This window comes from Mauremys mutica, chromosome 12 (assembly GCF_020497125.1).
Source record: "Mauremys mutica isolate MM-2020 ecotype Southern chromosome 12, ASM2049712v1, whole genome shotgun sequence".
Classification (NCBI taxonomy): Eukaryota; Metazoa; Chordata; order Testudines; family Geoemydidae; genus Mauremys; species Mauremys mutica.
The window spans coordinates 3836072-3862979 of NC_059083.1; the positions used below are offsets into that span (position 1 = coordinate 3836072).

The 26908-nt window shown below is 72.5% G+C and overlaps 2 protein-coding genes across 4 annotated transcripts; one reads left to right on the forward strand and one right to left on the reverse strand.

The window, feature by feature from the left end:
• Nucleotides 1-1042: 1042 nt before the first annotated feature.
• LOC123345220 (carnitine O-acetyltransferase-like) lies at nucleotides 1043-16293 on the reverse strand. Of its 2 annotated transcripts, none has more exons than XM_044981934.1 (14): nucleotides 16206-16293; nucleotides 14248-14550; nucleotides 13736-13854; nucleotides 13152-13205; nucleotides 12392-12557; nucleotides 11799-11964; nucleotides 11130-11308; nucleotides 10738-10838; nucleotides 9951-10070; nucleotides 9545-9667; nucleotides 8628-8763; nucleotides 7719-7781; nucleotides 7257-7394; nucleotides 1043-2286 (listed from the first exon to the last, which is right to left on the reverse strand). In XM_044981934.1, exons 1-14 carry the CDS (start codon nucleotides 16269-16271, stop codon nucleotides 2038-2040), a joined length of 1983 nt encoding a protein of 660 aa, XP_044837869.1. In that variant the 5' UTR covers nucleotides 16272-16293; the 3' UTR covers nucleotides 1043-2037. The 2 variants fall into 2 exon arrangements, with proteins under 2 accessions (XP_044837869.1, XP_044837868.1); XM_044981933.1 differs by having other exon boundaries at nucleotides 1044-2286; nucleotides 11799-11973.
• Nucleotides 16294-18469: 2176 nt separating this feature from the next.
• Nucleotides 18470-26908, forward strand: PPT2 (palmitoyl-protein thioesterase 2). 2 transcript variants are annotated; one of them, XM_044981941.1, is made up of 9 exons: nucleotides 18470-18611; nucleotides 21853-22049; nucleotides 22985-23138; nucleotides 23701-23796; nucleotides 24131-24238; nucleotides 24323-24406; nucleotides 25295-25379; nucleotides 25944-25998; nucleotides 26684-26908. In XM_044981941.1, the coding sequence occupies exons 2-9, from the start codon at nucleotides 21882-21884 to the stop codon at nucleotides 26825-26827; spliced, it is 894 nt and encodes a 297-aa protein (XP_044837876.1). In that variant the 5' UTR covers nucleotides 18470-18611; nucleotides 21853-21881; the 3' UTR covers nucleotides 26828-26908. The 2 variants fall into 2 exon arrangements, with proteins under 2 accessions (XP_044837876.1, XP_044837877.1); XM_044981942.1 differs by lacking the exon at nucleotides 18470-18611 and adding an exon at nucleotides 21065-21156.

The following is a 26908-nucleotide window of genomic DNA, read 5'->3' on the forward strand; positions in this document are numbered from 1 at the left end:
GTCAGGGCTCCCCATGGCCCCAGGGCGGCGCTAGGGGCTGGGCTGCAGGGGGTGGGGGGCAGCAGGGGGCTCTGCCCGGGCAGTCAGGGCTCCCCATGGCCCCAGGGCGGCGCGGGGGGCTGGGCTGCAGGGGGGGGGCAGCGGGGGGCTCTGCCCGGGCAGTCAGGGCTCCCCATGGCCCCAGGGCGGCGCTGGGGGCTGGGCTGTGGGGGGGCAGCGGGGGGCTCTGCCCGGGCAGTCGGGGCTCCCCATGGCCCCAGGGCGGCGCTGGGGGCTGGGCTGTGGGGGGGCAGCGGGGGGCTCTGCCCGGGCAGTCAGGGCTCCCCATGGCCCCAGGGCAGCGCTAGGGGCTGGGCTGCAGGGGGCGGGGGGGGGCAGCAGGGGGCTCTGCCCGGGCAGTCAGGGCTCCCCATGGCCCCAGGGCGGCGCTGGGGGCTGGGCTGCAGGGGTGGGGCGGGGGGCTCTGCTCGGGCAGTCAGGGCTCCCCATGGCCCCAGGGGGCTGTGCTGCAGGGGGTGGGGGGCAGCAGGGGGCTCGGCCCAGGCAGGGTGGGGCTGAGGGTGCTGCCCCCCAAAATTCCCTGTGGGCCTGGCCGTCCTGGGAAGAGGGGGTGCAGGGGGCACTGATAGGCACCGTGCCCCTGGGAACAGCGGGTCACTAGGAGGTGCCACACTCCGGGGAAGGGGGTATTCGGGGGGGGTTACTGGGGGCACCGCACCCCGGGGAAGGGGGTATTCGGGGGGGGGTTACTGGGGGCACCGCACTCCGGGGAAGGGGGTATTCGGTGGGGGGTTACTGGGGGCACCGCACCCCAGGGAAGGGGGTATTCGGGGGGGGTTACTGGGGGCACCGCACCCCGGGGAAGGGGGTATTCGGGGGGGGTTACTGGGGGCACCGCACCCCGGGGAAGGGGGTATTCGGGGGGGGTTACTGGGGGCACCGCACCCCGGGGAAGGGGGTATTTGGGGAGGGGTTACTGGGGGCACCGCACCCCGGGGAAGGGGTATTCGGGGGGGTTACTGGGGGCACCGCACCCCGGGGAAGGGGGTATTCGGGGGTGTCCCCCGCTCAGAGCCGACACCACATGGCTACAAATCACACCATGATTTTTATTCATTTTCCATCCGTCAGAAAATAAGTTAGATTTGTCTCCCAATTACCTGTGTGAATGGGGGGCGGCCCCCCCGCAGAGGGGATTGTGGGTAAGGAGGGGAGGGGCACAGAAGGGGATTCTGGGTAGGGAGCGAGGGGGCACAGAAGGGGGTGTAGGGGTCAGAGGGGTTCTGGCCAGGGGGATTGTGGGTAGGATGAAAGGGGACACAGGATTCTGGGTAGGGAGCGAGGGGGCACAGAAGGGGGTGTTGGGTGGGGGGGTCAGAGGGGCTCTGGCCAGGGGGATTCTGGGTAGGATGGAAGGGGACACAGAGGATTCTGGGTAGGGAGCGAGGGGGCACAGAAGGGGGTGTTGGGTGGGGGGGTCAGAGGGGCTCTGGCCAGGGGGATTGTGGGTAAGGGGACGAGGGGCACAGAAGGGGATTCTGGGTAGGATGGAAGGGGACACAGAGGATTCTGGGTAGGGAGCGAGGGGGCACAGAAGGGGGTGTTGGGTGGGGGGGTCAGAGGGGGTCTGGCCAGGGGGATTGTGGGTAAGGGGACGAGGGGCACAGAAGGGGATTCTGGGTAGGATGGAAGGGGGCACAGAAGGGGATTCTGGGTAGGGAGCGAGGGGGCACAGAAGGGGGTGTTGGGGGGGGGTCAGAGGGGTTCTGGCCAGGGGGATTCTGGGTAGGATGGAAGGGGACACAGAGGATTCTGGGTAGGGAGCGAGGGGGCACAGAAGGCGGTGTTGGGTGGGGGGGGGTCAGAGGGGCTCTGGCCGGGGGGATTGTGGGTAAGGCGATGCGGGGCACAGAAGGGGGTGTTGGGTGGGGGGAGGGTCAGAGGGGCTCTGGCCGGGGGGATTGTGGGTAAGGCGACGCGGGGTGCTGCAGAGGGGCATTGTGGGTACATGGAGTGTGTGGGGGCATGGGGGGGCCGTCAGGGCTGCCCCTCCACGTCCCCGCCCCCCTCCCCGCCGGCGCCCCCCGGGCTCTCCCCCAGCAGGCGGGCGAGCTGGTCCAGGACCCGCTGCAGGGTGTGGGCCAGGCGCTGGGCGTGGGTCTCGCGGCAGCAGTTGAAGGCCGTGATGGCGAAGTTGACGTGGGCGTCCAGCGGGTTGTAGCAGACCCCGTAGCCGTCCGGCACCTGCGGCCCGTAGACCATCAGGCAGTCGGAGCGTGAAGCCACCTGGGGGGTGGGGAGAGCGGGGTGAGGGGGGCAGCCACCCCCAAGTCCCCTCCCCCAGCCTGCACCCCAACCGCCACCCAACCTGAACCCCCCACCGCTGATGAGCTCCAGTGAGGAGGCAGGATAAGAGCCCACTACTGCCGCCTTTGAAGGGAGCTCCCCCCCCCCCCAGCCTGGGCAGGGAGAGGAGCGGGAGCAGGAATGGGTGTTAGTTGGGGGGCAGGGGCCCATATCTGCCTGGTGAGCAGCCATCAGTGGATGGCAACAGTATGGGGGGGGCTGGGGGGTCCATACCTGGCCGGTGAGCAGCAGGTAGCACATGGCGATGACGTGTTGGGGGGCGCCATGGGGCGGGTGAGGGTTACTTCGGGGGCACCGTGGGGCAGTACCTGGCCGGTGAGCAGCCGGCAGTGCGTGGCGATGGCGTAGGGGCGCCGTGGGGCGGGGGAGGGCGGGTTGGGGGGCGCCGTGGGGCAGTACCTGGCCGGTGAGCAGCCGGCAGTGCGTGGCGATGGCGTAGGGGTGCCGTGGGGCGGGTTGGGGGGCGCCGTGGGGCAGTACCTGGCCGGTGAGCAGCCGGCAGTGCGTGGCGATGGCGTAGGGGCGCCGTGGGGCGGGTTGGGGGGTGGGTTGGGGGGCGCCGTGGGGCAGTACCTGGCCGGTGAGCAGCCGGCAGTGCGTGGCGATGGCGTAGGGACGCCGTGGGGCGGGTTGGGGGGCGGGTTGGGGGGCGCCGTGGGGCAGTACCTGGCCGGTGAGCAGCCGGCAGTGCGTGGCGATGGCGTAGGGGCGCCGTGGGGCGGGTTGGGGGGCGGGTTGGGGGGGCGCCGTGGGGCAGTACCTGGCCGGTGAGCAGCCGGCAGTGTGTGGCGATGGCGTAGGGGCGCCGTGGGGCGGGTTGGGGGGTGGGTTGGGGGGCGCCGTGGGGCAGTACCTGGCCGGTGAGCAGCCGGCAGTGCGTGGCGATGGCGTAGGGGCGCCGTGGGGCGGGTTGGGGGGCGGGTTGGGGGGCGCCGTGGGGCAGTACCTGGCCGGTGAGCAGCCGGCAGTGCGTGGCGATGGCGTAGGGGTGCCGTGGGGCGGGTTGGGGGGCGCCGTGGGGCAGTACCTGGCCGGTGAGCAGCAGGTAGCACATGGCGATGGCGTAGGGGCGCCGTGGGGCGGGTGAGGGTTACTTGGGGGGCACCGTGGGGCAGTACCTGGCCGGTGAGCAGCCGGCAGTGCGTGGCGATGGCGTAGGGGCGCCGTGGGGCGGGTTGGGGGGCGGGTTGGGGGGCGCCGTGGGGCAGTACTTGGCCGGTGAGCAGCCGGCAGTGCGTGGCGATGGCGTAGGGGCGCCGTGGGGCGGGTTGGGGGGCGCCGTGGGGCAGTACCTGACCGGTGAGCAGCCGGCAGTGCGTGGCGATGGCGTAGGGGCGCCGTGGGGCGGGTTGGGGGATGCCGTGGGGCAGTACCTGGCCGGTGAGCAGCCGGCAGTGCGTGGCGATGGCGTAGGGGCGCCGTGGGGCGGGTTGGGGGGCGCCGTGGGGCAGTACCTGGCCGGTGAGCAGCCGGCAGTGCGTGGCGATGGCGTAGGGGCGCCGTGGGGCGGGTTGGGGGATGCCGTGGGGCAGTACCTGGCCGGTGAGCAGCCGGCAGTGCGTGGCGATGGCGTAGGGGCGCCGTGGGGCGGGTTGGGGGATGCCGTGGGGCAGTACCTGGCCGGTGAGCAGCCGGCAGTGCGTGGCGATGGCGCAGGGGCGCCGTGGGGCGGGTTGGGGGCGGGTTGGGTTCGCCGTGGGGCAGTACCTGGCCGGTGAGCAGCCGGCAGTGCGTGGCGATGGCGTAGGGGCGCCGTGGGGCGGGTTGGGGGATGCCGTGGGGCAGTACCTGGCCGGTGAGCAGCCGGCAGTGCGTGGCGATGGCGTAGGGGCGCCGTGGGGCGGGTTGGGGGATGCCGTGGGGCAGTACCTGGCCGGTGAGCAGCCGGCAGTGCGTGGCGATGGCGTAGGGGCGCCGTGGGGCGGGTTGGGGGATGCCGTGGGGCAGTACCTGGCCGGTGAGCAGCCGGCAGTGCGTGGCGATGGCGTAGGGGCGCCGTGGGGCGGGTTGGGGGATGCCGTGGGGCAGTACCTGGCCGGTGAGCAGCCGGCAGTGCGTGGCGATGGCGTAGGGGCGCCGTGGGGCGGGTTGGGGGATGCCGTGGGGCAGTACCTGGCCGGTGAGCAGCCGGCAGTGCGTGGCGATGGCGTAGGGGCGCCGTGGGGCGGGTTGGGGGGCGCCGTGGGGCAGTACCTGGCCGGTGAGCAGCCGGCAGTGCGTGGCGATGGCGTAGGGGCGCCGTGGGGCGGGTGGGGGTGCGCCGTGGGGCAGTACCTGACCGGTGAGCCGCCGGCAGTGCGTGGCGATGGCGTAGGGGCGCCGTGGGGCGGGTTGGGGGATGCCGTGGGGCAGTACCTGGCCGGTGAGCAGCCGGCAGTGCGTGGCGATGGCGTAGGGGCGCCGTGGGGCGGGTTGGGGGGCGCCGTGGGGCAGTACCTGGCCGGTGAGCAGCCGGCAGTGCGTGGCGATGGCGTAGGGGCGCCGTGGGGCGGGTTGGGGGATGCCGTGGGGCAGTACCTGGCCGGTGAGCAGCCGGCAGTGCGTGGCGATGGCGTAGGGGCGCCGTGGGGCGGGTTGGGGGATGCCGTGGGGCAGTACCTGGCCGGTGAGCAGCCGGCAGTGCGTGGCGATGGCGTAGGGGCGCCGTGGGGCGGGTTGGGGGGCGGGTTGGGGGGCGCCGTGGGGCAGTACCTGGCCGGTGAGCAGCCGGCAGTGCGTGGCGATGGCGTAGGGGCGCCGTGGGGCGGGTTGGGGGATGCCGTGGGGCAGTACCTGGCCGGTGAGCAGCCGGCAGTGCGTGGCGATGGCGTAGGGGCGCCGTGGGGCGGGTTGGGGGATGCCGTGGGGCAGTACCTGGCCGGTGAGCAGCCGGCAGTGCGTGGCGATGGCGTAGGGGCGCCGTGGGGCGGGTTGGGGGATGCCGTGGGGCAGTACCTGGCCGGTGAGCAGCCGGCAGTGCGTGGCGATGGCGTAGGGGCGCCGTGGGGCGGGTTGGGGGATGCCGTGGGGCAGTACCTGGCCGGTGAGCAGCCGGCAGTGCGTGGCGATGGCGTAGGGGCGCCGTGGGGCGGGTTTGGGGGATGCCGTGGGGCAGTACCTGGCCGGTGAGCAGCCGGCAGTGCGTGGCGATGTCGATGGCGTTGGGGCGCCGTGGGGCGGGTTGGGGGGCGCCGTGGGGCAGTACCTGGCCGGTGAGCAGCCGGCAGTGCGTGGCGATGGCGTAGGGGCGCCGTGGGGCGGGTTGGGGGGCGGGTTGGGGGGCGCCGTGGGGCAGTACCTGGCCGTGAGCAGCCGGCAGTGCGTGGCGATGGCGTAGGGGCGCCGTGGGGCGGGTTGGGGGCGGGTTGGGGGGCGCCGTGGGGCAGTACCTGGCCGGTGAGCAGCCGGCAGTGCGTGGCGATGGCGTAGGGGCGCCGTGGGGCGGGTTGGGGGGCGGGTTGGGGGGCGCCGTGGGGCAGTACCTGGCCGGTGAGCAGCCGGCAGTGCGTGGCGATGGCGTAGGGGCGCCGTGGGGCGGGTTGGGGGGCGCCTTGGGGCAGTACCTGGCCGGTGAGCAGCCGGCAGTGCGTGGCGATGGCGTAGGGGCGCCGTGGGGCGGGTTGGGGGGCGCCGTGGGGCAGTACCTGGCCGGTGAGCAGCCGGCAGTGCGTGGCGATGGCGTAGGGGCGCCGTGGGGCGGGTTGGGGGGCGGGTTGGGGGCGCCGTGGGGCAGTACCTGGCCGGTGAGCAGCCGGCAGTGCGTGGCGATGGCGTAGGGGCGCCGTGGGGCGGGTTGGGGGGCGGGTTGGGGGGCGCCGTGGGGCAGTACCTGGCCGGTGAGCAGCCGGCAGTGCGTGGCGATGGCGTAGGGGCGCCGTGGGGCGGGTTGGGGGGCGGGTTGGGGGGCGCCGTGGGGCAGTACCTGGCCGGTGAGCAGCCGGCAGTGCGTGGCGATGGCGTAGGGGCGCCGTGGGGCGGGTAGGGGGGAGCCGTGGGGCAGTACCTGGCCGGTGAGCAGCCGGCAGTGCGTGGCGATGGCGTAGGGGCGCCGCGGGGCCGGTTGGGGGGCGCCGTGGGGCAGTACCTGGCCGGTGAGCAGCCGGCAGTGCGTGGCGATGGCGTAGGGGCGCCGTGGGGCGGGTTGGGGGGCGGGTTGGGGGGCGCCGTGGGGCAGTACCTGGCCGGTGAGCAGCCGGCAGTGCGTGGCGATGGCGTAGGGGCGCCGTGGGGCGGGTTGGGGGGCGCCGTGGGGCAGTACCTGGCCGGTGAGCAGCCGGCAGTGCGTGGCGATGGCGTAGGGGCGCCGTGGGGCGGGTTGGGGGCGCCGTGGGGCTGTACCTGGCCGGTGAGCAGCCGGCAGTGCGTGGCGATGGCGTAGGGGCGCCGTGGGGCGGGTTGGGGGGCGCCGTGGGGCAGTACCTGGCCGGTGAGCAGCCGGCAGTGCGTGGCGATGGCGTAGGGGCGCCGTGGGGCGGGTTGGGGGGCGCCGTGGGGCAGTACCTGGCCGGTGAGCAGCCGGCAGTGCGTGGCGATGGCGTAGGGGCGCCGTGGGGCGGGTTGGGGGGCGCCGTGGGGCAGTACCTGGCCGGTGAGCAGCCGGCAGTGCAGTGCGTGGCGATGGCGTAGGGGCGCCGTGGGGCGGGTTGGGGGGCGCCGTGGGGCAGTACCTGGCCGGTGAGCAGCCGGCAGTGCGTGGCGATGGCGTAGGGGCGCCGTGGGGCGGGTTGGGGGGCGCCGTGGGGCAGTACCTGGCCGGTGAGCAGCCGGCAGTGCGTGGCGATGGCGTAGGGGCGCCGTGGGGCAGGTTGGGGGGCGCCGTGGGGCAGTACCTGGCCGGTGAGCAGCCGGCAGTGCGTGGCGATGGCGTAGGGGCGCCGTGGGGCGGGTTGGGGGGCGCCGTGGGGCAGTACCTGGCCGGTGAGCAGCCGGCAGTGCGTGGCGATGGCGTAGGCCGTGTCCATGAAGATCCCTGGCAGCCGCTGCCCGTCCCCGATGGCCGCCAGCTTCAGCCCCAGCAGGTGCCGGTCGATGCCCTGCCCGGCCAGCACCTGCAGGGAGAGGGTCACCGCCCGGACGCCTGGGTCCCCTCCCTCCGTGCGGGGAGAGGGTCGCCGCCCGGACGCCTGGGTCCCAGCCTTGCACCTCCCTCCACGCGGGGAGAGGGTCCCAGCTCGGACACCTGGGTCCTGGCCCTGCACCCCCACCCCCATCATCCCGCTCATGTGGGGAAAAGATCCCAGCCCGGACGCCTGGGTCCCCTCCCTCCGCGTGGGGAGAGGGTCCCAGCCCGGACGCCTGGGTCCCAGGCCCGCCCCACCCCTGCCCACGTGGGGAGAAGGTCCCAGCCCTGCAGGGGATGGGGGTTGCCGCACCTGTTCGGTCCTGGCGCTCTGAGATTCCACAGCCGCCTGCAGCAGGGCCAGCGTCTCCTCGTCCTGGGGGGCGGGGGGAGCCGGGTCAGCGTGGGGGGGCCAGGGGGGGTGGGGGCCAGGCGCAGAACGAGGGGACCGTGGGGGGCGGGGAGTTACCCGGCCGTGGGGTGCAGTGCAGGGCAGTGGGGGGATTGTGGGGGGCCGGTTACCTGGCTGTGGGGTGTGTCCATGGCTGCACCAGGCGCTGCGCCAGGGGGCTGGCAGGGGGGCCGGTTACCTGGCAGTGAGGCGCAGGGGTGGCCCATGAGGTGCAGTGGGGGGCACAGGGGATGATTACCTGGCTGTGGGGTGCAGTGTGGGCACCGCAGGGGGGGCACCTGGCTGTGGGGGGCTGTGGGGCACGGGGGGCTGCGGGGTGCAGGGGGGGCTGCAGAGGGTGCGGGGGGGGCTGTGGGGGGGGTTACCTGGCTGTGGGGCAAAGTGGGGGCTGTGGGGCATAGGGGGGGCTGCAGGGCGCAGTGGGGGGGCTGTGGGGCACAGGGGGGCTCCGGGGGGGTTACCTGGCCATGGGGCACAGTGGGGGGCCACGGGGGGGTACCTGGCCGTGGGGTGCGTCCATGGCCCGTGCCAGGCGCAGCACCGGGGGGGCCGCGGGGGGTTCCCTGGCCGTGGGGCGCAGGGGGGGGGCCCGGGGGGGGGTACCTGGCGGGGGGGCGCAGTGGGGGGGCCGCGGGGGGGTTACCTGGCCATGGGGCGCAGTGGGGGGGCCGCGGGCCGTGGGGGGGTACCTGGCCGTGGGGCGCAGTGGGGGGGCCGCGGGCTGTGGGGGGGTACCTGGCTGTGGGGCGCAGTGGGGGGTTGCGGGGGGGGTACCTGGCTGTGGGGCGCAGTGGGGGGGCGGGGGGGTACCTGGCCGTGGGGCGCGTCCATGGCCCGCGCCAGGCGCAGCACCGGGGGGGCCGCGGGGCGCACGGCGTCCGTCCGGCCCAGGTGGAAGCGGCGCAGGGACACCACCTCGCTGGTGGCGCAGAGGGAGCCGTGGGTCCTGGGGGGAGACCGGGGTCAGTCAGCCCCACATCACCCCCCCAGCCCCCCCCGCCCCCCGGCCGGGCCCCACCTGAAGTAGGCCAGCTGCAGCCCCCCCCGGCCCCCCGCCGGGCCCCACCTGAAGTAGCCCAGCTGCAGCCCCCCCCCCGCCGGGCCCCACCTGAAGTAGGCCAGCTGCAGCCCCCCCCCCCCCCCCGGCCCCCCGCCGGGCCCCACCTGAAGTAGGCCAGCTGCAGCCCCCCCCCCCCCGCGGCCGCCCCGCCGGGCCCCACCTGAAGTAGGCCAGCTGCAGCCCCCCCCCCCGCCGGGCCCCACCTGACGTAGGCCAGCTGCAGCCCCCCCCGGCCCCCGCGGCCGCCCCGCCGGGCCCCACCTGAAGTAGGCCAGCTGCAGCCCCCCCCCGGCCCCCCGGCCCCCCCCGCCGGGCCCCACCTGAAGTAGGCCAGCTGCAGCCCCCCCCCCCCGGCCCCCCCACCTGAAGTAGGCCAGCTGCAGCCCCCCCCCGCCGCGGCCCCCCGCCGGGCCCGAGCTGAAGTAGGCCTGCTGCAGCCCCCCCCCGGCCCCCCGGCCCCCCCCGCCGGGCCCCACCGCAAGTAGGCCAGCTGCAGCCCCCCCCCCCGCCGGGCCCCACCTGAAGTAGGCCAGCTGCAGCCCCCCCCCCCGCGGCCCCCCGCCGGGCCCCACCTGAAGTAGGCCAGCTGCAGCCCCCCCCCCCGCCGGGCCCCACCTGAAGTAGGCCAGCTGCAGCCCCCCCCCGCGGCCCCCCCGCCGGGCCCCACCTGAAGTAGGCCAGCTGCAGCGCCACCTGGAAGAGGGAGTCGGGGCGCAGCCCCCAGCGCTTGGGGAGCCCCTGGCCGAACCCCCGGTAGGTGAAACAGCTGATGTCCAGGTCCGTGATCAGGCTGGGGGGAGAGAGAGGTGAGCTGGGGGGCTGGGCCCCCTGCCCCCAATGCCCCGCCCCCAAACCCCCTCCCAATAGCCCCCTCCCCCAATCCCCCTCCCAATAGCCCCCCTCTGCCCCATCCCTCTCCACCCCTCTGCCCCGTCCCCCCCTGCCCCCTCCCAATAACCCCCCTCCCCCAATGCCCCGTCCCACCCCCCCGCCCTCCCAATAGCCCCCCTCCGCCCCCCCCGCCCTCTGCCCCCTCCCCCGCCCTGCTCCCCCACAGCCCCCCCCGCGCTCACATGTCCAGGTTCCGCTTGGCGCGCTCGATGTCCCACTTGATCTCGGGGGTGATGTAGAAGTACAGCTTGGGGGGCAGGGGCAGGGGCGTCATGGGGGCGCGCGCCGTGTCGGGGTCCTTGCTGCCGGAGACCCCGGGTCAGATGGGAGGATCCCCCCCAAATCACCGTGCTGGGGGCACGTCACTGCACCCCAGAAACAGCCTCCCCCCACAACCTCCCTCCCCTTCCCAAGGCAGAAGGTCCCACCCCCTTCCCTACCCCCCCAGCAGGAAGTCCCACCCCTTTCCCATTCCCAAAACAGGAAGTTCCGCCCCTCTGGCCCACCAGCCTGCTCCAGCCCCACAGAGATGGTACACGGGGTCCCTCACCCCAATTCCCCCCCATGCTTCCCATTTTGGGGTCCCTCCACTACAGGAGAAAATGGGGGATCTGGGGCTGCTGTCCCCTGAGAATGGACCCCCCACCCGTTCAGGGGCTCCCCAACACAGGTTTAATTTGGGGTACAGGGAACGCCATCCCATTGGGAAGGGCGAACCCTGCACCCCATCTTGGGGAGCCCCAACTTTGGCACAGTTGCACTCCCCTTGTGGGGAGATGAAACCCCTAAATCTCCCCCTTTGCTGCATTATAAGGGGATCCCTAATTCAGGAGAATATTGGGGGCCTGCCTTATAGGGAGATGTGACCCCCAAATCCTGTTTCCATTGGGTCCCCCCAGGCTGGCCCTGTGGGATTGATCGGGGGTCAAAGGTCTGGGGGCACCCCGAGTGTGGTAGTTTGGGGGTTACCAGTAATCAAGGACATGGTCGATGATGGTGGCTATGGGGGCCCCGTCGGCCACGGCCTGTTCATACAGCACCCCACAGACGCCGTCCTCCCCCACGATGAACTGGGGGCAGGGAACGAGAGAGAGCCTGTGAGGGTCAACAGGAAATCCCGCCTCGCCCCTTCCGCCCTAATCCCAAAACAGGAAGTCCCGCCCCTTGTCTTGCCACAAAACAGGAAGTTCTGCCTCCCTACACACAGTCCCACCCCTGCAGTCCAAACTAGGAACTCCCACCTCCCGCTCTACATTTTCTTCACCTCCCGCAAATTAGGAAGTCCCGCCCCCACCCAACACTCCAAGACAGGAAGTCCCGCCCCCTTGCTCCCAAAGCAGGAAGTCCCGCCCCCGCCTCACCTGCAGGGTCTTGTCAAACCAGCGGTTGCCGCTGTTGGAGTAGCTGCCGCCCCCGTGCAGCATCTGGGCGGCGACGCGGCTGGGGTAGCGCTCGTCCGACACCTTCAGCACCGGCGCGTCGAGGCAGACGCTGAAGAGGCTGCGCTGGATGCACCGGGCCGACTCCCGGTTCAGCCGGTCTGGGGGCGGGGTCACCGGGCGGGTCAGCCCCGCCCCCTCGCACCAAGCAGGATTCGAACCCAGAACCCGCCCTTGTTACACCCCATTCACTGCTGTCCCCCTTCAGCCCCTTCCAAAGCAGGAAGTCCCGCCTCCTTTCCCCCTCCCCCGTTCCATCTTGAGATATACCTGGACCCCCAGGCAGGTCCCCCAGCCCAGGGCCCCCCCCGTACCGCTCCCGAGGGCGCCGCAGGCCCGGCCCAGCTTCTGGGGTCCCCCCCCCGTACCGCTCCCGAGGGCGCCGCAGGCCCGGCCCAGCTTCTGGGGTCCCCCCCCCGTACCGCTCCCGAGGGCGCTGCAGGCCCGACCCAGCTTCTGGGGTCCCGTCCCCCCCCCGTACCTCTCCCGAGGGCGCCGCAGGCCTGTCCCAGCCTTTGGGGTCCCCCCCCCCCCGTACCGCTCCCGAGGGCGCCGCAGGCCCGGCCCAGCTTCTGGGGTCCCCCCCCGTACCTCTCATGAGGGTGCTGTAGGCCTGGCCCCAGGTGTGCCGGTGATCCCCCGTCAGCACCCCCAGCGGCTCCTTGTCCGTCTTCCACGACAGCCCCCGGATGCGCTGCAGCTGCAGGTGCAGCTGGTCCACGGTGAGGGGGGTCCCGTCGCTGTTGTACACCTCCAGCTGGAAAAACTGGGGGGGGGTCGGGGTCAGCACCCGCAGGGCCCCCCGGAATCCCCCCAGTGACTTCCCAAGGACCCTCCAGCACCCGGGGACCCCCCCAGCGCTCCCGAGGACCCCCCAGCACCCGGGGACCCCCCCAGAGCTCCCGAGGACCCCCCAGCACCCGGGGACCCCCCAGAGCTCCTGAGGACCCCCCAACACCCGGGGACCCCCCAGAGCCCACAGGGACGCCCCCAGAGCTCCTGAGGACCCCCCGGCCCCGACACAGACACCCCCCAAACGCCCCATTTCCCCCACATCCAGCCCAGGACCCCTCAGCAGTCAGCCAGCCCCCTGCCTACACTGACACCCCCCAGTCCCCCCACCCTGGGAATCCCAGACACGGGGCTGTTCTGGGGGGTCAGAGGGGGAGCTGCCCCGGGGGTACCTGGAAGTTGCGGACGACGGTGACGAAGGTGGGGGCCCGGCGCCCCGGGGGGGGCAGCAGGAGCCCGTCGTGCTTGGGGCCGGGCAGGCGGCAGGAGGCGAAGAGGCGGCTGTACTGGGCCATGCACTGGGGGTGCCCCCCCCGGTACTCCACCAGCAGCGCCTGCCTGGGGGGGGGGGCATGAGAGACATGGGGCAGAGCGACCCCCAGGCCTGCCCCACCCCCAGGGCCCCCCCAGCATCACCCCACCCCCAGGGACCCCCCAGGACTGCCCCACCCCCAGGGACCCCCCAGCATCACCCCAACCCCAGGGACCCCCCAGGTCTGTCCCACCCCGAGGGACCCCCCGTCTAGTCCGCCCCCCAACACCCCCTCCCCTACCCCAGTCCCGTCCCACCCCCACCCCCAGGGCCCCCCCAGCATCACCCCACCCCCAGGGACCCCCCATCCTGCCCCCCCCGGAACCCCCAAGCATCACCCCTCCCCCACCCCTGTCCTGCCCCCCATCACCCCTCCCCCACCCCCCATCCTGCCCCAGTCCCGTCCTGCTCCCCATCACCCCCTCCCCTACCCCCGTCCCGTCCAGCCCCCACCCCCCAGGGACCCCCCAGCATCACCCCTCCCCCACCCCTCCGGCTTGCCCCCCATCACCCCCTCCCCTACCCCCAGGGGCCCCAACCCCCGATATCTAGTCCCCCCAATATAACCCCCCTTCCCCCAACCCTCCCCCAATGCTGGTGGGGGGGGGTCAGGCACTTACTGATCAATCTTAGCCTTGAAATCCAGCACCCCCGCGATGAGCTTCGCCGCAAACCTGGGGTGGGGGGGAGGTCACAGATCCACCGGTGCCCCTCACTCCCGACCCGCAGCCCCCGCCAGCCCAGCCCTTCCCCCCCCAGCCCTGCCGGTGCCCCTCACTCCCGACCCGCAGCCCCCGCCAGCCCGGCCCTGCTCCCCCCAGCCCTGCCGGTGCCCCTCACTCCCGACCCGCAGCCCCTGCCAGCCCGGCCCTGCCCCCAATCCCCTGTCTGCCCCCCTGCCAGGCCAGCCCTGCCGGTGCCCCTCACTCCCGACCCGCAGCCTCCTGCCCCCCCCCCGCTCTGCCGGTGCCCCTCACTCCCGACCCGCAGCCCCTGCCAGCCCGGCCCTGCTCCCCCCAGCCCTGCCGGTGCCCCTCACTCCCGACCCGCAGCCCCTGCCAGCCCAGCACTACCCCCCCCCCAGCCCTGCCGGTGCCCCTCACTCCCGACCCGCAGCCTCCTGCCCCCCCCAGCTCTGCCGGTGCCCCTCACTCCCAACCCGCAGCCCCTGCTAGCCCAGCCCTGGGTTCCCCCCCATACCCACCGGAGCTGCCCCCTCCAGTCGCTATAGTCCTGCTTGGGGAGCACCACGGCCGGGCTGGAGTGGACGGCGAGGGGCAGGCGGCTCTCCAGATACGCGCTCTGCACCCACCAATCCGAGAGCTGGGGGGGGGGGGGGGACAGAGCAGGGTTAGAATCGGGCGGGGGGTTATGGGGCCTTTGACCCGAGCTCCCCCCTCCAGCTCCCCCCTCCCCCGGTGGAGACCTGACACACCCTCATTGCACTGATGGGCGTGAGCAGAGTCACCAGCAGGGGGCGCTGTCCCGGGGCAGCCGCCCCACTCCCATCTCCCGCCCCGGATGCCGGGGTCCCCCCCAAACCGCTCCAGGGACCCTCACAGGACTCCTGGGTCCCCCACCTTTCACCCCTTCCCCCAAACTCCTGGGTTCTGCCTGCTCCCAGCCCTGCCCAGGACTCCTGGGTTCCCCTCCTCCCCAGGACTCCTGACCCCCCCATTCCCTAACCCCCGGACTCCTGGGTCCCCCCGGCTCTACCCAGTTCTCCATGCGGGCGGCTCTGCGCTCCAGCTGGGCCTGCAGCCGCTCCCCCTCCCCGCCGGGTGCCCCGAACTCCTGCACCAGCTGCCGGGTTTCCTCCAGCTCCTCGGGCGTGACCAGCACCTCCAGCGAGCGCAGGTACCGCTCCAGCGTCTGCGCCAGGGGGGGCACGGGCTGCCGGGGCAGCGGGAAGGACGAGGCCAGGCACCGCGACGGGGGCCGCTGCAGGGACGGGAACGGCTCCAATGCACCAACGGGCCCTGCCGCCCTGGGCACGTGCAGCTGCCGCCAAGGCTGCAACTGAAACGGGACGTCACCAATGAGCCACCCGGACCCGGGCACCACGCGGCCTCCGGCGCCAGCCCACACAATGCAGCCGGCGCTGAAATGCACCAACAGCGGCCGCGGGTCGAGGCTTCCAGCGCTGGAAATGCAACCGCCTGCTTCCACCGTCGCACCCGCGACCCGCAGGCCCAGCTGCCCACCCGTCCACACCGTGGCACCCGCGACCCAGCCGCCCGCCCGCACCGTGGCACCCGCGACCCACACACCCAGCCGCCCGCCCGCACCGCGGCACCCGCGACCCGCACACCCAGCCGCCCGCCCGCACCGCGGCACCCGCGACCCGCACACCCAGCCGCCCGCCCGCACCGTGGCACCCGCGACCCACACACCCAGCCGCCCGCCCGCACCGCGGCACCCGCGACCCGCAGGCCCAGCCGCCCGCCCGCACCGCGGCACCCGCAACCCGCAGGCCCAGCCGCCCGCCCGCACCGCGGCACCCGCAACCCGCAGGCCCAGCCGCCCGCCCCGCACCGCGGCACCCCGCGACCCGCAGGCCCAGCCGCCCGCCCGCACCGCGGCACCCGCGACCCACAAACCCAGCCGCCCGCCCGCACCGCGGCACCCGCGACCCACAAACCCAGCCGCCCGCCCGCACCGTGGCACCCGCGACCCACAAACCCAGCCGCCCGCCCGCACCGCGGCACCCGCGACCCGCACACCCAGCCGCCCACCCGTCCACACCGTGGCACCCGCGACCCGCACACCAAGCCGCCCACCCGTCCACACCGTGGCACCCGCGACCCGCACACCCAGCCGCCCGCCCGCCTGCACCGTGGCACTCGCAACCCACAGACCCAGCCGCCCGCCCGCACCGCGGCACCCGCACACCCACACACCCAGCCGCCCGCCCGCACCGTGGCACCCGCAGACCCAGCCGCCTGCTTGCAAAGCTACGAAGGCCCCAGCGGCTCCCCTCGCCCGGCGGATGCTGCCACCCTGCGGTTAAGGTGGCAAAGGCAGAAATGCCCCAAGGGACCCGCCACGGGGCAGCCGCCTGCCAGGCCAGTCGCGCTCTGGCCCAGGGGTTGCTGCACGGGGGGGGGGTCCCACTTCCAGAGCCGGGGCGCCCGGAGGATCCAGGGGGCCTGGGGCAGAGCAATGTCGGGGGCCCCTTGCAGGGCCCGAAGCTGCGAGACTGGAGACCCCGATACTCCCCTGGGGGCCCCACTGCCCCCCCCCCCCCCGCCCTGTTGCGAGCCAGGACGCTGCGCTTGCGGCAGGCGAGGGGCCTGCACGGGGGGGAGGGGGGGAGTTTGCATCGGCCGCTTGGGACAGGCCGCGGGGGGGGGGCGGTCCCCCGCGGGGGTGTCGGATTCTCCCGTCTCGCAGCTTTGCACCCTGGAAGGGCCCCCGCCCCCCCCGGATCCTCTGCGCGGCCCGGGCTCGCGAACCCGCCCCCCCCCCCCGGGCCAGGCACGTGCTGCAGGTTCCCGCCCCCCGCCCGGAAACGGGGAAACGCGCCGCCGCCGCCCCCCCCCCCGCAAACGCGACCCAGCGCAGGGCCCCCCCCGCAGGCTGCCGCCCCCCCCGCTGCAAAGTTGCGACCGAAGGGCGGGGGCTGCCCCTCCCCCCCCCGGGCTCTGCTCCCCCCCGCCCCCGCCCCCACTCACCGGGGCGCGCGGACCCCGCGCTCGGGCGCCGCCCCAGGGGGGCAGGAGCAGCCGCCAGCACCCCATGCCGGGGGGGGGGTTGCTCGGCCGGGCGGGCGGGGCCCGACCCGCTGCGATCCCGGCCGGAAGCAGCTGCGGGGCCGTTTGCAGGAGCCGCCGGCAGAGCCCGCGACGGGCCGGCAGGAGGCGCTGCGGCGAGACCCCCCCGCGCCCCTCCCCCAGCGCAGCCCTGAACGGGGGGGGGGGGGGGGGGACCCCAGGACGCCGGGGTTGGCACAGCCGCGCGGGGGGGGGGGGGCGGGGGGGCTGGTGGGTTCGAGCCGGGGGGGCTGGGAGCCAGGACTCCTGGGTTCTTTCCACAGCTGGGGGGCAGCTGGGAGCCCGGACTCCTGGGTTCTCTCCCTGGCTCTGGGAGGGGAGTGGGGGCTGGTTAGTGCAGGGGGGGCTGGGAGCCAGGACTCCTGGGTTCTCTCCCAGCTCTGGGAGGGGAGTGGGGGCTGGTGGGTTAGAGCAGGGGGGCTGAGAGCCAGGACTCCTGGGTTCTCTCCCTGGCTCTGGGAGGGGAGTGGGGGCTGGTTAGAGCAGGGGGGGCTGGGAGCCAGGACTCCTGGGTTCTCTCCCGGCTCTGGGAGGGGAGTGGGGGCTGGTGGGTGAGAGCAAGGGAGGCTGGGAGCCAGGACTCCTGGGTTCTCTCCCCGGCTCGGCCACAGACGGTCTTTGGGACTTTGGGCCAATCACAGAATTGCTCTGTAATGGAGTAGGAAGCACAGACTGTCTGTGCGGGGGAGGGGAGAGCCAGAGGTTTAGGTGAGTGTCAGGAATTCAACTGTGGGCTGAGCTGGGCCTGGGGGAGGGGAGGTGACACCTCTGGCCAGGGGAGACAAAGGAAGGAGGCAGAGCAGGGAGGAGGGGCCGGAGAGGACTGGGAGACGAAAGTGGGCTGAAGAACAGAGGGGAGGCAGGGAGACCGAGCTCTGATCCCCGAGGGGGGGCTAGGAGGCCCCCCAGGATGGAGCTAACCAGGGGGATCCGGTATCTGTGCCTGCAAGACCCTGTCCTGGCCTGTGTTCCTGTCGTCTAAATAAACCTTCTGCTTTACTGGCTGGCTGAGAGTCCTGGGGAATCGGCAGGGAGTCCGGGGGTGCAGGGCCTGACTCCCCCACACTCTGTGACATGCTCCCTGCCTTAGTTTCCCCAAGTGGGGATGATGGATCCTTCCTGTGTCTAGTGAGACTGTGGGGGGGGCGGCTCTCACGGAGTCACAGCCCGGCCCGACGGGGCCCCGATCCCGGCCGGGGTCTGGGGGGCGCCCGGCCCGACGAGGGGCTGATTTTGGCCAGTGCCCCCATCATGACCCTAGAACTGAGGCAGTGGAATTTCTCCCCCTGCCCTCGGGCGCTGGTTGGGAACCAGACTCATGTTTTCCCTTCGTGACACCCTGGAAAGGTCGACGCGGCTCCTGGAAAGTTCCAGCCCGGCCCCGACCCTGCGTCTCGGCCCCTTCCCCGAGCTCTGACCGGCCACTGGTGCCTCCGGAGCCGGTTCCTGCTTCTCACGGGCAGGTGAGTGTCAGAAAACCCACTCCCCTGCCAGCGCTGGGAGAGAACCCAGGAGTCCTGGTGCCCAGCCCCCCTCCCCGTAACCACCAGCCCCCACTTCCCTGCCACTGCCAGGAGAGAACCCAGGAGTCCTGGTGCCCAGCCCCCGCCCCCGCTGTAACCACCTGCCCCCACTCCCCTGCCAGCGCCAGGAGAGAACCCAGGAGTCCTGGTGCCCAGGCCCCGCCCCCCCGTAACCACCAGCCCCCACTCCCCTGCCAGCGCCAGGAGAGAACCCAGGAGTCCTGGTGCCCAGGCCCCGCCCCCCTGTAACCACTAGCCCCCACTTCCCTGCCACCGCCAGGAGAGAACCCAGGAGTCCTGGTGCCCAGCCCCCCCCCGTAACCACCAGCCCCCACTTCCCTGCCACCGCCAGGAGAGAACCCAGGAGTCCTGGTGCCCAGCCCCCCCCCCGTAACCACCAGCCCCCACTCCCCTGCCAGCGCTGGGGAGAGAACCCAGGAGTCCTGGTGCCCAGCCCCCCCCCCCCCGTAACCACCAGCCCCCACTCCCCTGCCAGTGCCGGGGAAAGAACCCAGGAGTCCTGGTGCCCTCCCCCCCCGCCCCGCTGTAACCACCAGCCCCCACTCCCCTCCCAGGGCATGTAACACATTTACATGGCAGTCGGAGGAAGTTTCTAATGTGGTGTGGAGCCCGGTTCCCCTTTGCGATCCCGGTTCCCCTTTTCGAGCCTGGTCCCAGTTGGAGGCAGCGAAATGCAGCTGGTTGTGAAGATCCGGCTGTGAACGCCGCAGCGGTGCTGGGTCAGAGCAGAGCCTGGCAGCCCCCCGGAGCCCTGCCCGGAGAGGTAAGGACCCGGCCCGGCCCGGCTGCTGAGGGTCACCAGTATCCGCTCGCCGCCTCGCCGTTAGCGAGCCGAGCTCAGAGTTCGCAGGCGTCTCAGGCCAATATCGGCGCCGTCCTAGGAGCGACGGCAGCTTCCTTGGGCCAAGGAGCTCTCGGTCCCGCTACCCAGCGGCGCTGCCTTTCGGGCGGGTTCCTCACTGCCCAGAGGAACGTGGCCGCGGGGGTGTTAGGTCCCGGCCGCCCCGGAGTTCATCCAGCGAGTTGAGCCGACGCCCCTGGCTCACGGGCAGATCGTGTTCGATCTGTCAGCGTGTGAACAGATCCCGTCCAGAACGCTGAGCTGCTTGTGCAAAGCCTCGTTAGCGTCTCTTCGTCAAAGTCTGTTTTATTCTCATCGTCGTTAGTGCATCGGCTCATCCCACCGTGCACAGAGTCGTTAACAGGCCAGGCTCGTGTGCTTAATCAATACATCCCGAATCGCTCTGTTCGGCGCGGTCGGCGAATGGTTTCACTCCGCTCTGGCCCCGTCCGGGCGGGCGGCTGGTCGAGTCTCGGCCAGCGGAGGAATCGTTCCCCGTCGCTCGCTGCTGCTCCAATCGACACCTCGGTTTAGTTCTGAGACTCGGGCGCCGAAATAATCAGCCTCGTTCCTCAGGCTTTTCAGAGCATCCGGGAGCTGATTGTTGGCCGTGAACAGTAATGCAGGACGCTGGATTTCGTCGCTGGTCGCGCCGGTGCGTTGATAGCAGGGACCGGCGCTGCGGATTTCCCTGTCGCATTCAATCACGCTGCGGTTTTGCTGCGTTGTGTTAATCTCCGTGGGCGGCTCTCTTAGCTTGGGCGGTTGTGGTGTCCCCCCCGGGTTGTGACCGTTACCATCGCTGGGTACCGAGTAGATTCTGGTGCCGCTCTCTGGCGCGAATGCAGCTTCCAGACTGACCCGGCCCGACTCTGACGTCGTGCTAACGGACACCCCGGATCCGCCGCCGGCCGGCGTCACACTCGGGGGTGATTCTCGCATAGGGGGGCCAGGCAGCAGCTGGGAGAAATCGGGACAGAGGAGGGGGGTAATAGGAGCCCATCTAGAAAGAAAGCCCCAGAGATCAGGACCCTCCCTATACAATCCGGTCGCCCTGTTCTTGCAGGAGCCGTAACCGTCCCGGCTCCGTTACCGGGACCAGCCCCCACTCGGGCGAGGGCACGGAATGAACGTGGGACCCTGCGGCGGGAGGACGCTGACGACCGAGTCACCGGCCTGGCCCGGGTCAGGGGAGACCCCGCTGGGGGTTGTGCAAGTCCTGGGCCCCTGGTGGCCCCTGGGGCCTGCCCAGGGATTTCTCGGCCCGCAGGGCAGAGCGGCTGGAACGAGGGGGACGGGGGTCCGGCTTGGCGGGTTTCCAGCCGCCCGGGGGTCCGGCTTGGCGGGTTTCCAGCCCGCCCGGGGCTCCGGCTTGCCGGGTTTCCAGCCCGCCCGGGGGTCCGGCTTGGCGGGTTTCCAGCCCGCCCGGGGGTCCGGCTTGGCGGGTTTCCAGCCCGCCCGGGGGTCCGGCTTGGCGGGTTTCCAGCCCGCCCGGGGGTCCGGCTTGGCGGGTTTCCAGCCCGCCCGGGGGTCCGGCTTGGCGGGTTTCCAGCCCGCCCGGGGCTCCGGCTTGGCGGGTTTCCAGCCCGCCCGGGGCTCCGGCTTGGTCCAGTGGCTCTCGGCCCCCACGGTGCCCAGCCCCCACCCCACGCCGGCGCCGCAGGACTCTGCCCGGGGCCAGTTCCGCCTTCTCCTTCCCAGCCTCTCCAGCAGCCTCTTGACAAGCTCTTCCAGCGCCCAGTGTTTGCCCTGCAAACGGGCTCGCGTGCCAGCCGGCTCCTGGAGCGCGGCCGGGGGCCAGGACGCCTGGGTCCTCTCTGCCTAGCTGGGGGGCCGGGGGCCAGGACGCCTGGGTTCTCTCTCTGCCCAGCTGGGGGGGCCGGGGGCCAGGACGCCTGGGTTCTCTCTCTGCCCAGCTGGGGGGCCGGGGGCCAGGACGCCTGGGTCCTCTCTGCCCAGCTGGGGGGCCGGGGGCCAGGACGCCTGGGTTCTCTCTCTGCCCAGCTGGGGGGGCCGGGGGCCAGGACGCCTGGGTTCTCTCTCTGCCCAGCTGGGGGGCCGGGTGTCAGGACGCCTGGGTTCTCTCCCAACTCTGGGAGGGGAGGGAGGCTAGGGGTTTAGATGGGGGGGAGGGGCTTGGAGCCAGGACGCCTGGGTTCTTTCTCTCCCCGGCTGGGCACCCAGGACTCCTGGGTTCTCTGCCCGCTCTGGGAGGGAGGATCTGGGAGCCCGGACTCCTGGGTTCTCGGCCCCCGGAGGCGGGAGGGGGATCTGGGAGCCCGGACTCCTGGGTTCCCGGCCCGTGGGGAGGGGCGGGGGGGAATGGAATGCTCATACATCCGTTGCTAGGGAAGCTGCGCGGTTGCCGGGGCCGAGTTCCGGAACTGACGCGGGGGGGCGGGGGGGCCGCTCGCCCGGGAGGGGAAGTAAACAAGGCACCGGGCGGATCGCGGGGGGGGCCGCTGAGGTGAGATCCGCCCCCGGCTGTGGGGGAGGGGCGGCCGCGCTGCATTCCGGGGGGGGGGGAGCGGACCCAGGCGTCCTGGCCCCGGGGAGGGGGGGGCTTAAACCCCCCCGGGGGGCGAGGGATTCTGGGGTCCTCCCCGGAGCCCCCGGGTGCATTACAGGGGGGCCGGGGGGGACGGACCTGGCTGCTGGGGGGGGGGAGAAACTTTGCAGTGGGGGGGTGACCCTCAAAGGGCCCCGTCGCCATAGCGCGGGGGGGGGGCGGAGAAAGGGGGTGAAGTGACCTGCCTCGCACCCCACTGGGGACCCGGACTCCTGGGTTCTCTCCCCGGCTCTGGGAGGGGAGTGGGGGGGCTGGGAGCCAGGACTCCTGGGTTCTCTCCCCAGCTCTGGGAGGGGAGTGGGGGCTGGTGAGTTAGTGCAGGAGGGGCTGGGAGCCAGGACTCCTGGGTTCTCTCCCTGGCGCTGGGAGGGGAGTGGGGGCTGGTGGGTTAGAGCAGGGGGGGCTGGGAGCCAGGACTCCTGGGTTCTCTCCCCAGCTCTGGGAGGGGAATGGGGGCTGGTGGGTTAGAGCAGGGGGGGCTGGGAGCCAGGACTCCTGGGTTCTCTCCCCCCTGCTTGCAAAACAGGTGCAGCGGGGGGATCTGGGGGTGCAGCAGGGGAGGTGAACCTCAAAATGTGTGTCTCTCCTGCCCAGACCCCCCTGCGCCGCGGTGGGATTCCAGGATGACGGGCCGAGCCCAGAGGAACTGGGGGGCGCTGGCCCCCCTCTGCCTCCTCCTCTTCCTCCTCCTCCTCCTCACCCTCGGCGCCTCCTACAAGCCGGTCGTGGTCGTCCACGGCCTGTTCGACAGCCCCTCGGAGTTCAGCCAGCTGCTACGCTTCATCAACCAGGTCAGCCCGGACGCCTGGGTCCCCCCCAGGACTCCTGGGTTCTCTCCCGGCTCTGGGAGGGGAGTGGGGGCCGGTGGTTAGAGCAGGGGGGCTGGGAGCCAGGACTCCTGGGTTCTCTCCCTGGCTCTGGGAGGGGAGTGGGGGCTGGTGGTTAGAGCGGGGGGGGGCTGGGAGCCCGGACTCCTGGGTTCTCTCCCCAGCTGTGGGCGGTACAGGGGCAGATGTTCTCCTACTAACTGGAGCAGATGGTGGATTTCACCAGCCCCAGCCCAGCTGACTCAGGGCTCTGGGGCTAAAACAACAGGTAGAAAAACAACCAGGATACGCCCATGGGAGGACAGGGAACGTGGGCAGTGGGGTGTAGTAGTTAGACCAGATAGTCCGGACTCCTGGGTTCCCTCCCAGCTCTGGGAAGGGAGTGGGGGCCGGTGGGTTAGAGCAGGGGGGGCTGGGACACCTGGGCATTGTGTGACCCCAGGCATGTCCCTCCTCTCTCCCTGCCTCAGTTTCCTTCCTGTCACACAGACCGGGCCTGGCAGGCGGTTTGAGTCTGTCTGAATGCAAAGTTTGTTTTAAACTCTGAAGATAAGAGATGCCAAGTGAAATCAGTTCTCTCCAGTCCGCACCCACACAGGAATCAACAGAGCTGGGGGAGGCAGGGCTGGGCTGGGCTGGCAGGGGCTGCAGGTCGGGAGTGAGGGGCACCGGCAGAGCTGGGGGGGGCTGGGCTGGCAGGGGCTGCAGGTCGCAAGTGAGGGGCACTGGCAGAGCTGGGGGGGGCTGGGCTGGCAGGGGCTGCAGGTCGCGAGTGAGGGGCACTGGCAGAGCTGGGGGGGGCTGGGCTGGCAGGGGCTGCAGGTCGCGAGTGAGGGGCACCGGCAGAGCTGGGGGCAGGGTGGGCTGGCAGGGCTCTTACCCGTCTCTCCCTGGCACAGACCCACCCTGGCACCAACGTGACGGTCGTGGATCTCTTCGACCGCAGCCAGAGCCTGAAGCCGCTGTGGGTGCAGGTGGAGGGTTTCCGACGCGCCATTTCGCCCATCATGCAGAACGCGGCCGACGGCGTCCATCTCATCTGCTATTCGCAGGGTACGGCTGGCTGGGAGCAGGGGCTGCGGGTCGGGAGTGAGGGGCACCGGCGGAGCTGGGCTGGCAGGGGCTGCGGGTCGGGAGTGAGGGGCACCGGCAGAGCTGGGCTGGCAGGGGGCTGCGGGTCGGGAGTGAGGGGCACCGGCGGAGCTGGGCTGGCAGGGGCTGCGGGTCGGGAGTGAGGGGCACTGGCGGAGCAGGGCTGGCAGGGGCTGCAGGTCGGGAGTGAGGGGCACCGGCAGAGCTGGGGGGGCAGGGCTGGGCTGGCAGGGGCTGCGGGTCGGGAGTGAGGGGCACCGGCGGAGCTGGGCTGGGAGCAGGGGCTGCGGGTCGGGAGTGAGGGGCACCGGCGGGGCCGAGGGGGGAGCGGCTTTGGTGCCTCCCCCTGCTGCTCACGGTGGGAATTGCGCTCGGCCCCCGAGGCCGACCTGGACCCAGGCGATCTAGGCAGGTTTTGTTTGTCTCCCCCTGGTGGTGGTTGGGGGACGTGCAGGTTTCTCTCTCCTCTGCCCCCCAACAGCGTCAGAGTGACCCCCCCCCCCGCATTTCTCCCTCTCCCTAGGGGGGCTCATCTGCCGAGCTCTGCTCTCCACGATGCCTGATCACAACGTCGACACCTTCATCTCCCTCTCCGCACCCCAGATGGGGCAGTACGGGGGTGAGTGCGCCCGGGGGCGGGGCTGGGGGCGGGAGTGAGGGCCGCTGGGGGGGCTGGGGGCTGCGGGTCGGGAGTGAGGGGCACCGGCAGGGCTGGGGGCTGCGGGTCGGGAGTGAGGGGCGCCAGCGGGGCTGGGGGCTCCAGGTCGGGAGTGAGGGGCGCTGGGGGGGGCTGCGGGTCGGGAGTGAGGGGCACCGGCGGGGCTGGGGGCTGCGGGTCGGGAGTGAGGGGCGCTGGGGGGGGGCTGCGGGTCGGGAGTGAGGGGCGCCGGCGGGGGCTGCGGGTCGGGAGAGCTGGGGGGGCTGGGGCCCGTCTGACTCCCTGCCCCCCGCAGACACCCGGTACCTGCGCTGGCTGTTCCCCAGGTACGTGAAGTCCAACCTGTACCGGTTCTGTTACACCCGCCTGGGCCAGGACGTCTCCATCTGCAACTACTGGAACGGTGAGTCCTGGGGGGCCGGGCCGGGGGGGGCACGTGGGGCCTGCTGGCTCCCCACAGCCTCTGACCCCCCCTCCTGCCTTCCAGACCCACATCACCGGGACCTTTATCTCAACAGCAGCAACTTCCTCGCCCTGCTCAACAGTGAAAGGGTTAATCCCAACGCCACAGGTAAGGGAGGGTGCCCCTCACTCCTGACCCGCAGCCCCCTGCTCTGCCGGTGCCCCTCACTCCCGATCCGCAGCCCCCCTGCCCCCCCAGCCCGGCTGGTGCCCCTCACTCCCGACCCGCAGCCCCCCTGCCCCCCCCAGCCCGGCCGGTGCCCCTCACTCCCGACCCGCAGCCCCCTGCTCTGCCGGTGCCCCTCATTCCCGATCCGCAGCCCCCCTGCCCCCCCAGCCCGGCCGGTGCCCCTCACTCCCGATCCGCAGCCCCCCAGCCCGGCCGGTGCCCCTCACTCCCGACCCGCAGCCCCCTGCTCTGCCGGTGCCCCTCACTCCCGACCCGCAGCCCCCCAGCCCGGCCGGTGCCCCTCACTCCCGATCCGCAGCCCCCCAGCCCGGCCGGTGCCCCTCACGCCCGACCCGCAGCCCCCCTCCCCCCCCCAGCCTGGCCGGTGCCCCTCACTCCCGACCCGCAGCCCCCTGCTCTGCCGGTGCCCCTCACTCCCGATCCGCAGCCCCCCAGCCCGGCCGGTGCCCCTCACTCCCGACCCGCAGCCCCCTGCTCTGCCGGTGCCCCTCACTCCCGACCCGCAGCCCCCCCGCCCTGCCGGTGCCCCTCCCCCCACCCCGCAGCCCCCTGCTCTGCCGGTGCCCCTCACTCCCGACCCGCAGCCCCTGCCAGCCCAGCCCCCCGCCCCCCTCCAGCCCTGCCGGTGCCCCTCACTCCCGACCCGCAGCCCCCTGCCAGCCCAGCCCCCCGCCCCCCTCCAGCCCTGCCGGTGCCCCTCACTCCCGACCCGCAGCCCCCCATTTCCCTAGGCTGGTCCTTGCAGAGTGGGGGGTTCGCAGCTGGGGTCCCCCTGCGCCCCATAACTCCCCTCCCCTGTGCCCCCAGCCTGGAAGAGGAATCTCGTGCGGATCCGGAAGCTGGTTCTGGTCGGGGGTCCGGACGACGGCGTCATCACGCCCTGGCAGTCCAGGTGCCGCGCCGGGGGGAGGGTGGGGCCCTGGGAGCGTCGCTGGGGGGGCCGGGGATGATTGATGGGGGCCAGAGAAAGGGGGCACTGGAAGTTGGGGGGCCTTTGGGGGGCTGTCCTGGGAGGTGGGAGGGTTCAGAGCTGGGGCTGTGGTGGGAGGGGAGGGGTGCAGAGGGGGGCAGGGTTGTGGGGGAGGGGTGGGGTCCAGAGGGGGCCAGGAGTGTGTGGGAGGTGAGGGGTGCAGAGGGGTGCAGGGTTGTGGGGGAGGGGTGGGGTGCAGAGGGGGCGGGGCAGGGTCGTGGGGGAGGGGTGGGATGCAGAGGGGGCAGGGTCGTGGGGGAGGGGAGGGGTCGCGGGGACATGATGGCATTTGGGGGCCAGCGGAGGATTCGGGGGGCCGGGAGGAGCTGCAGTTTGGGTCACTCCCGGGGGGAAGATTTGGGGTACTGGGGAGGGCGCCAGGTGCTGGGGGGGTAACAAATTGGGGGCCGGCCCAGGGCTGGGTCTGCAGCTCCGGGCGCCCCCAATGAATGACCCCCCCAGTAACCCCCCCTCCCCCCCAAATAGCCTCTTCGCTTTCTACAACCTCAACGAGACGGTGACGGACATGGAGCAGCAGCTGGTGAGCAGAGCTGGGGGCCTGGGGGAGGGGGGGTCAGAGCAGGGGGGGCTGGGAGCCAGGACTCCTGGGTTCTCTCCTGGCTCTGGGAGGGGAGTGGGGGCTGGGAGCCAGGACTCCTGGGTTCTCTCCTGGCTCTGGGAGGGGAGTGGGGGCTGGGAGCCAGGACTCCTGGGTTCTCTCCTGGCTCTGGGAGGGGAGTGGGGGGGCTGGGAGCCAGGACTCCTGGGTTCTCTCCTGGCTCTGGGAGGGGAGTGGGGGCTGGTGGGTGAGAGCAGGGGGGCTGGGAGCCAGGACTCCTGGGTTCTCTCCCCAGCTCTGGGAGGGGAGTGGGGGCTGGTGGTTAGAGCAGGGGGGGCTGGGAGTCAGGACTCCTGGGTTCTCTCCTGGCTCTGGGAGGGGAGTGGGGGATGGGGGTTAGAGCAGGGGGGCTGGGAGCCAGGACTCCTGGGTTCTCTCCCCAGCTCTGGGAGGGGAGTGGGGGCTGGTGGTTAGAGCAGGGGGGGCTGGGAGTCAGGACTCCTGGGTTCTCTCCTGGCTCTGGGAGGGGAGTGGCGGGGGCTGGGAGCCAGGACTCCTGGGTTCTCCTGTCTGTGGCCCTGAGGCCCGGCTGGGGGGGCTGGGGGGGCTCTCCCTGTATTACACTGTGTGACTCTCGCCCGGCTCTGCCCCCCCCCCCCCCCCCCAGGTGTACCTGCACGACAGTTTTGGGCTGAAGACGCTGGACGCCCGCGGTGCCATCGCCCGGTGCCAGGTGCCCGGGGTGCCCCACACGGCCTGGCACTCGAACCGCACCGTCTACGAGGCCTGCCTGGCCCCCTGGCTCTCCTAGTGGGGGGGCCGGGGGCGGGGCCCCCCGCCGTTTTAATTCCAACCCCCAGACAATGCCATCCTGCTTGGTACCAACGGGGTG

Bases quoted from the DNA above. Each gene is read 5' to 3' on its own strand.
- PPT2 (XM_044981941.1), top strand. From the start codon at position 21,882: ATGACGGGCCGAGCCCAGAGGAACTGGGGGGCGCTGGCCCCCCTCTGC. The intron at 24,407-25,294 runs GTAAGGGAGGGT...CTGTGCCCCCAG, and splicing joins GGTTAATCCCAACGCCACAG to CCTGGAAGAGGAATCTCGTG. The intron at 25,999-26,683 runs GTGAGCAGAGCT...CCCCCCCCCCAG, and splicing joins CGGACATGGAGCAGCAGCTG to GTGTACCTGCACGACAGTTT.
- LOC123345220 (XM_044981933.1), bottom strand. From the start codon at position 16,271: ATGGGGTGCTGGCGGCTGCTCCTGCCCCCCTGGGGCGGCGCCCGAGCG. The intron at 11,974-12,391 runs GTACCCCCGGGG...ACCCCCCCCCAG, and splicing joins CCGTCGTCCGCAACTTCCAG to TTTTTCCAGCTGGAGGTGTA. The intron at 9,668-9,950 runs GTGAGCGCGGGG...CTCTCCCCCCAG, and splicing joins GCCAAGCGGAACCTGGACAT to CCTGATCACGGACCTGGACA.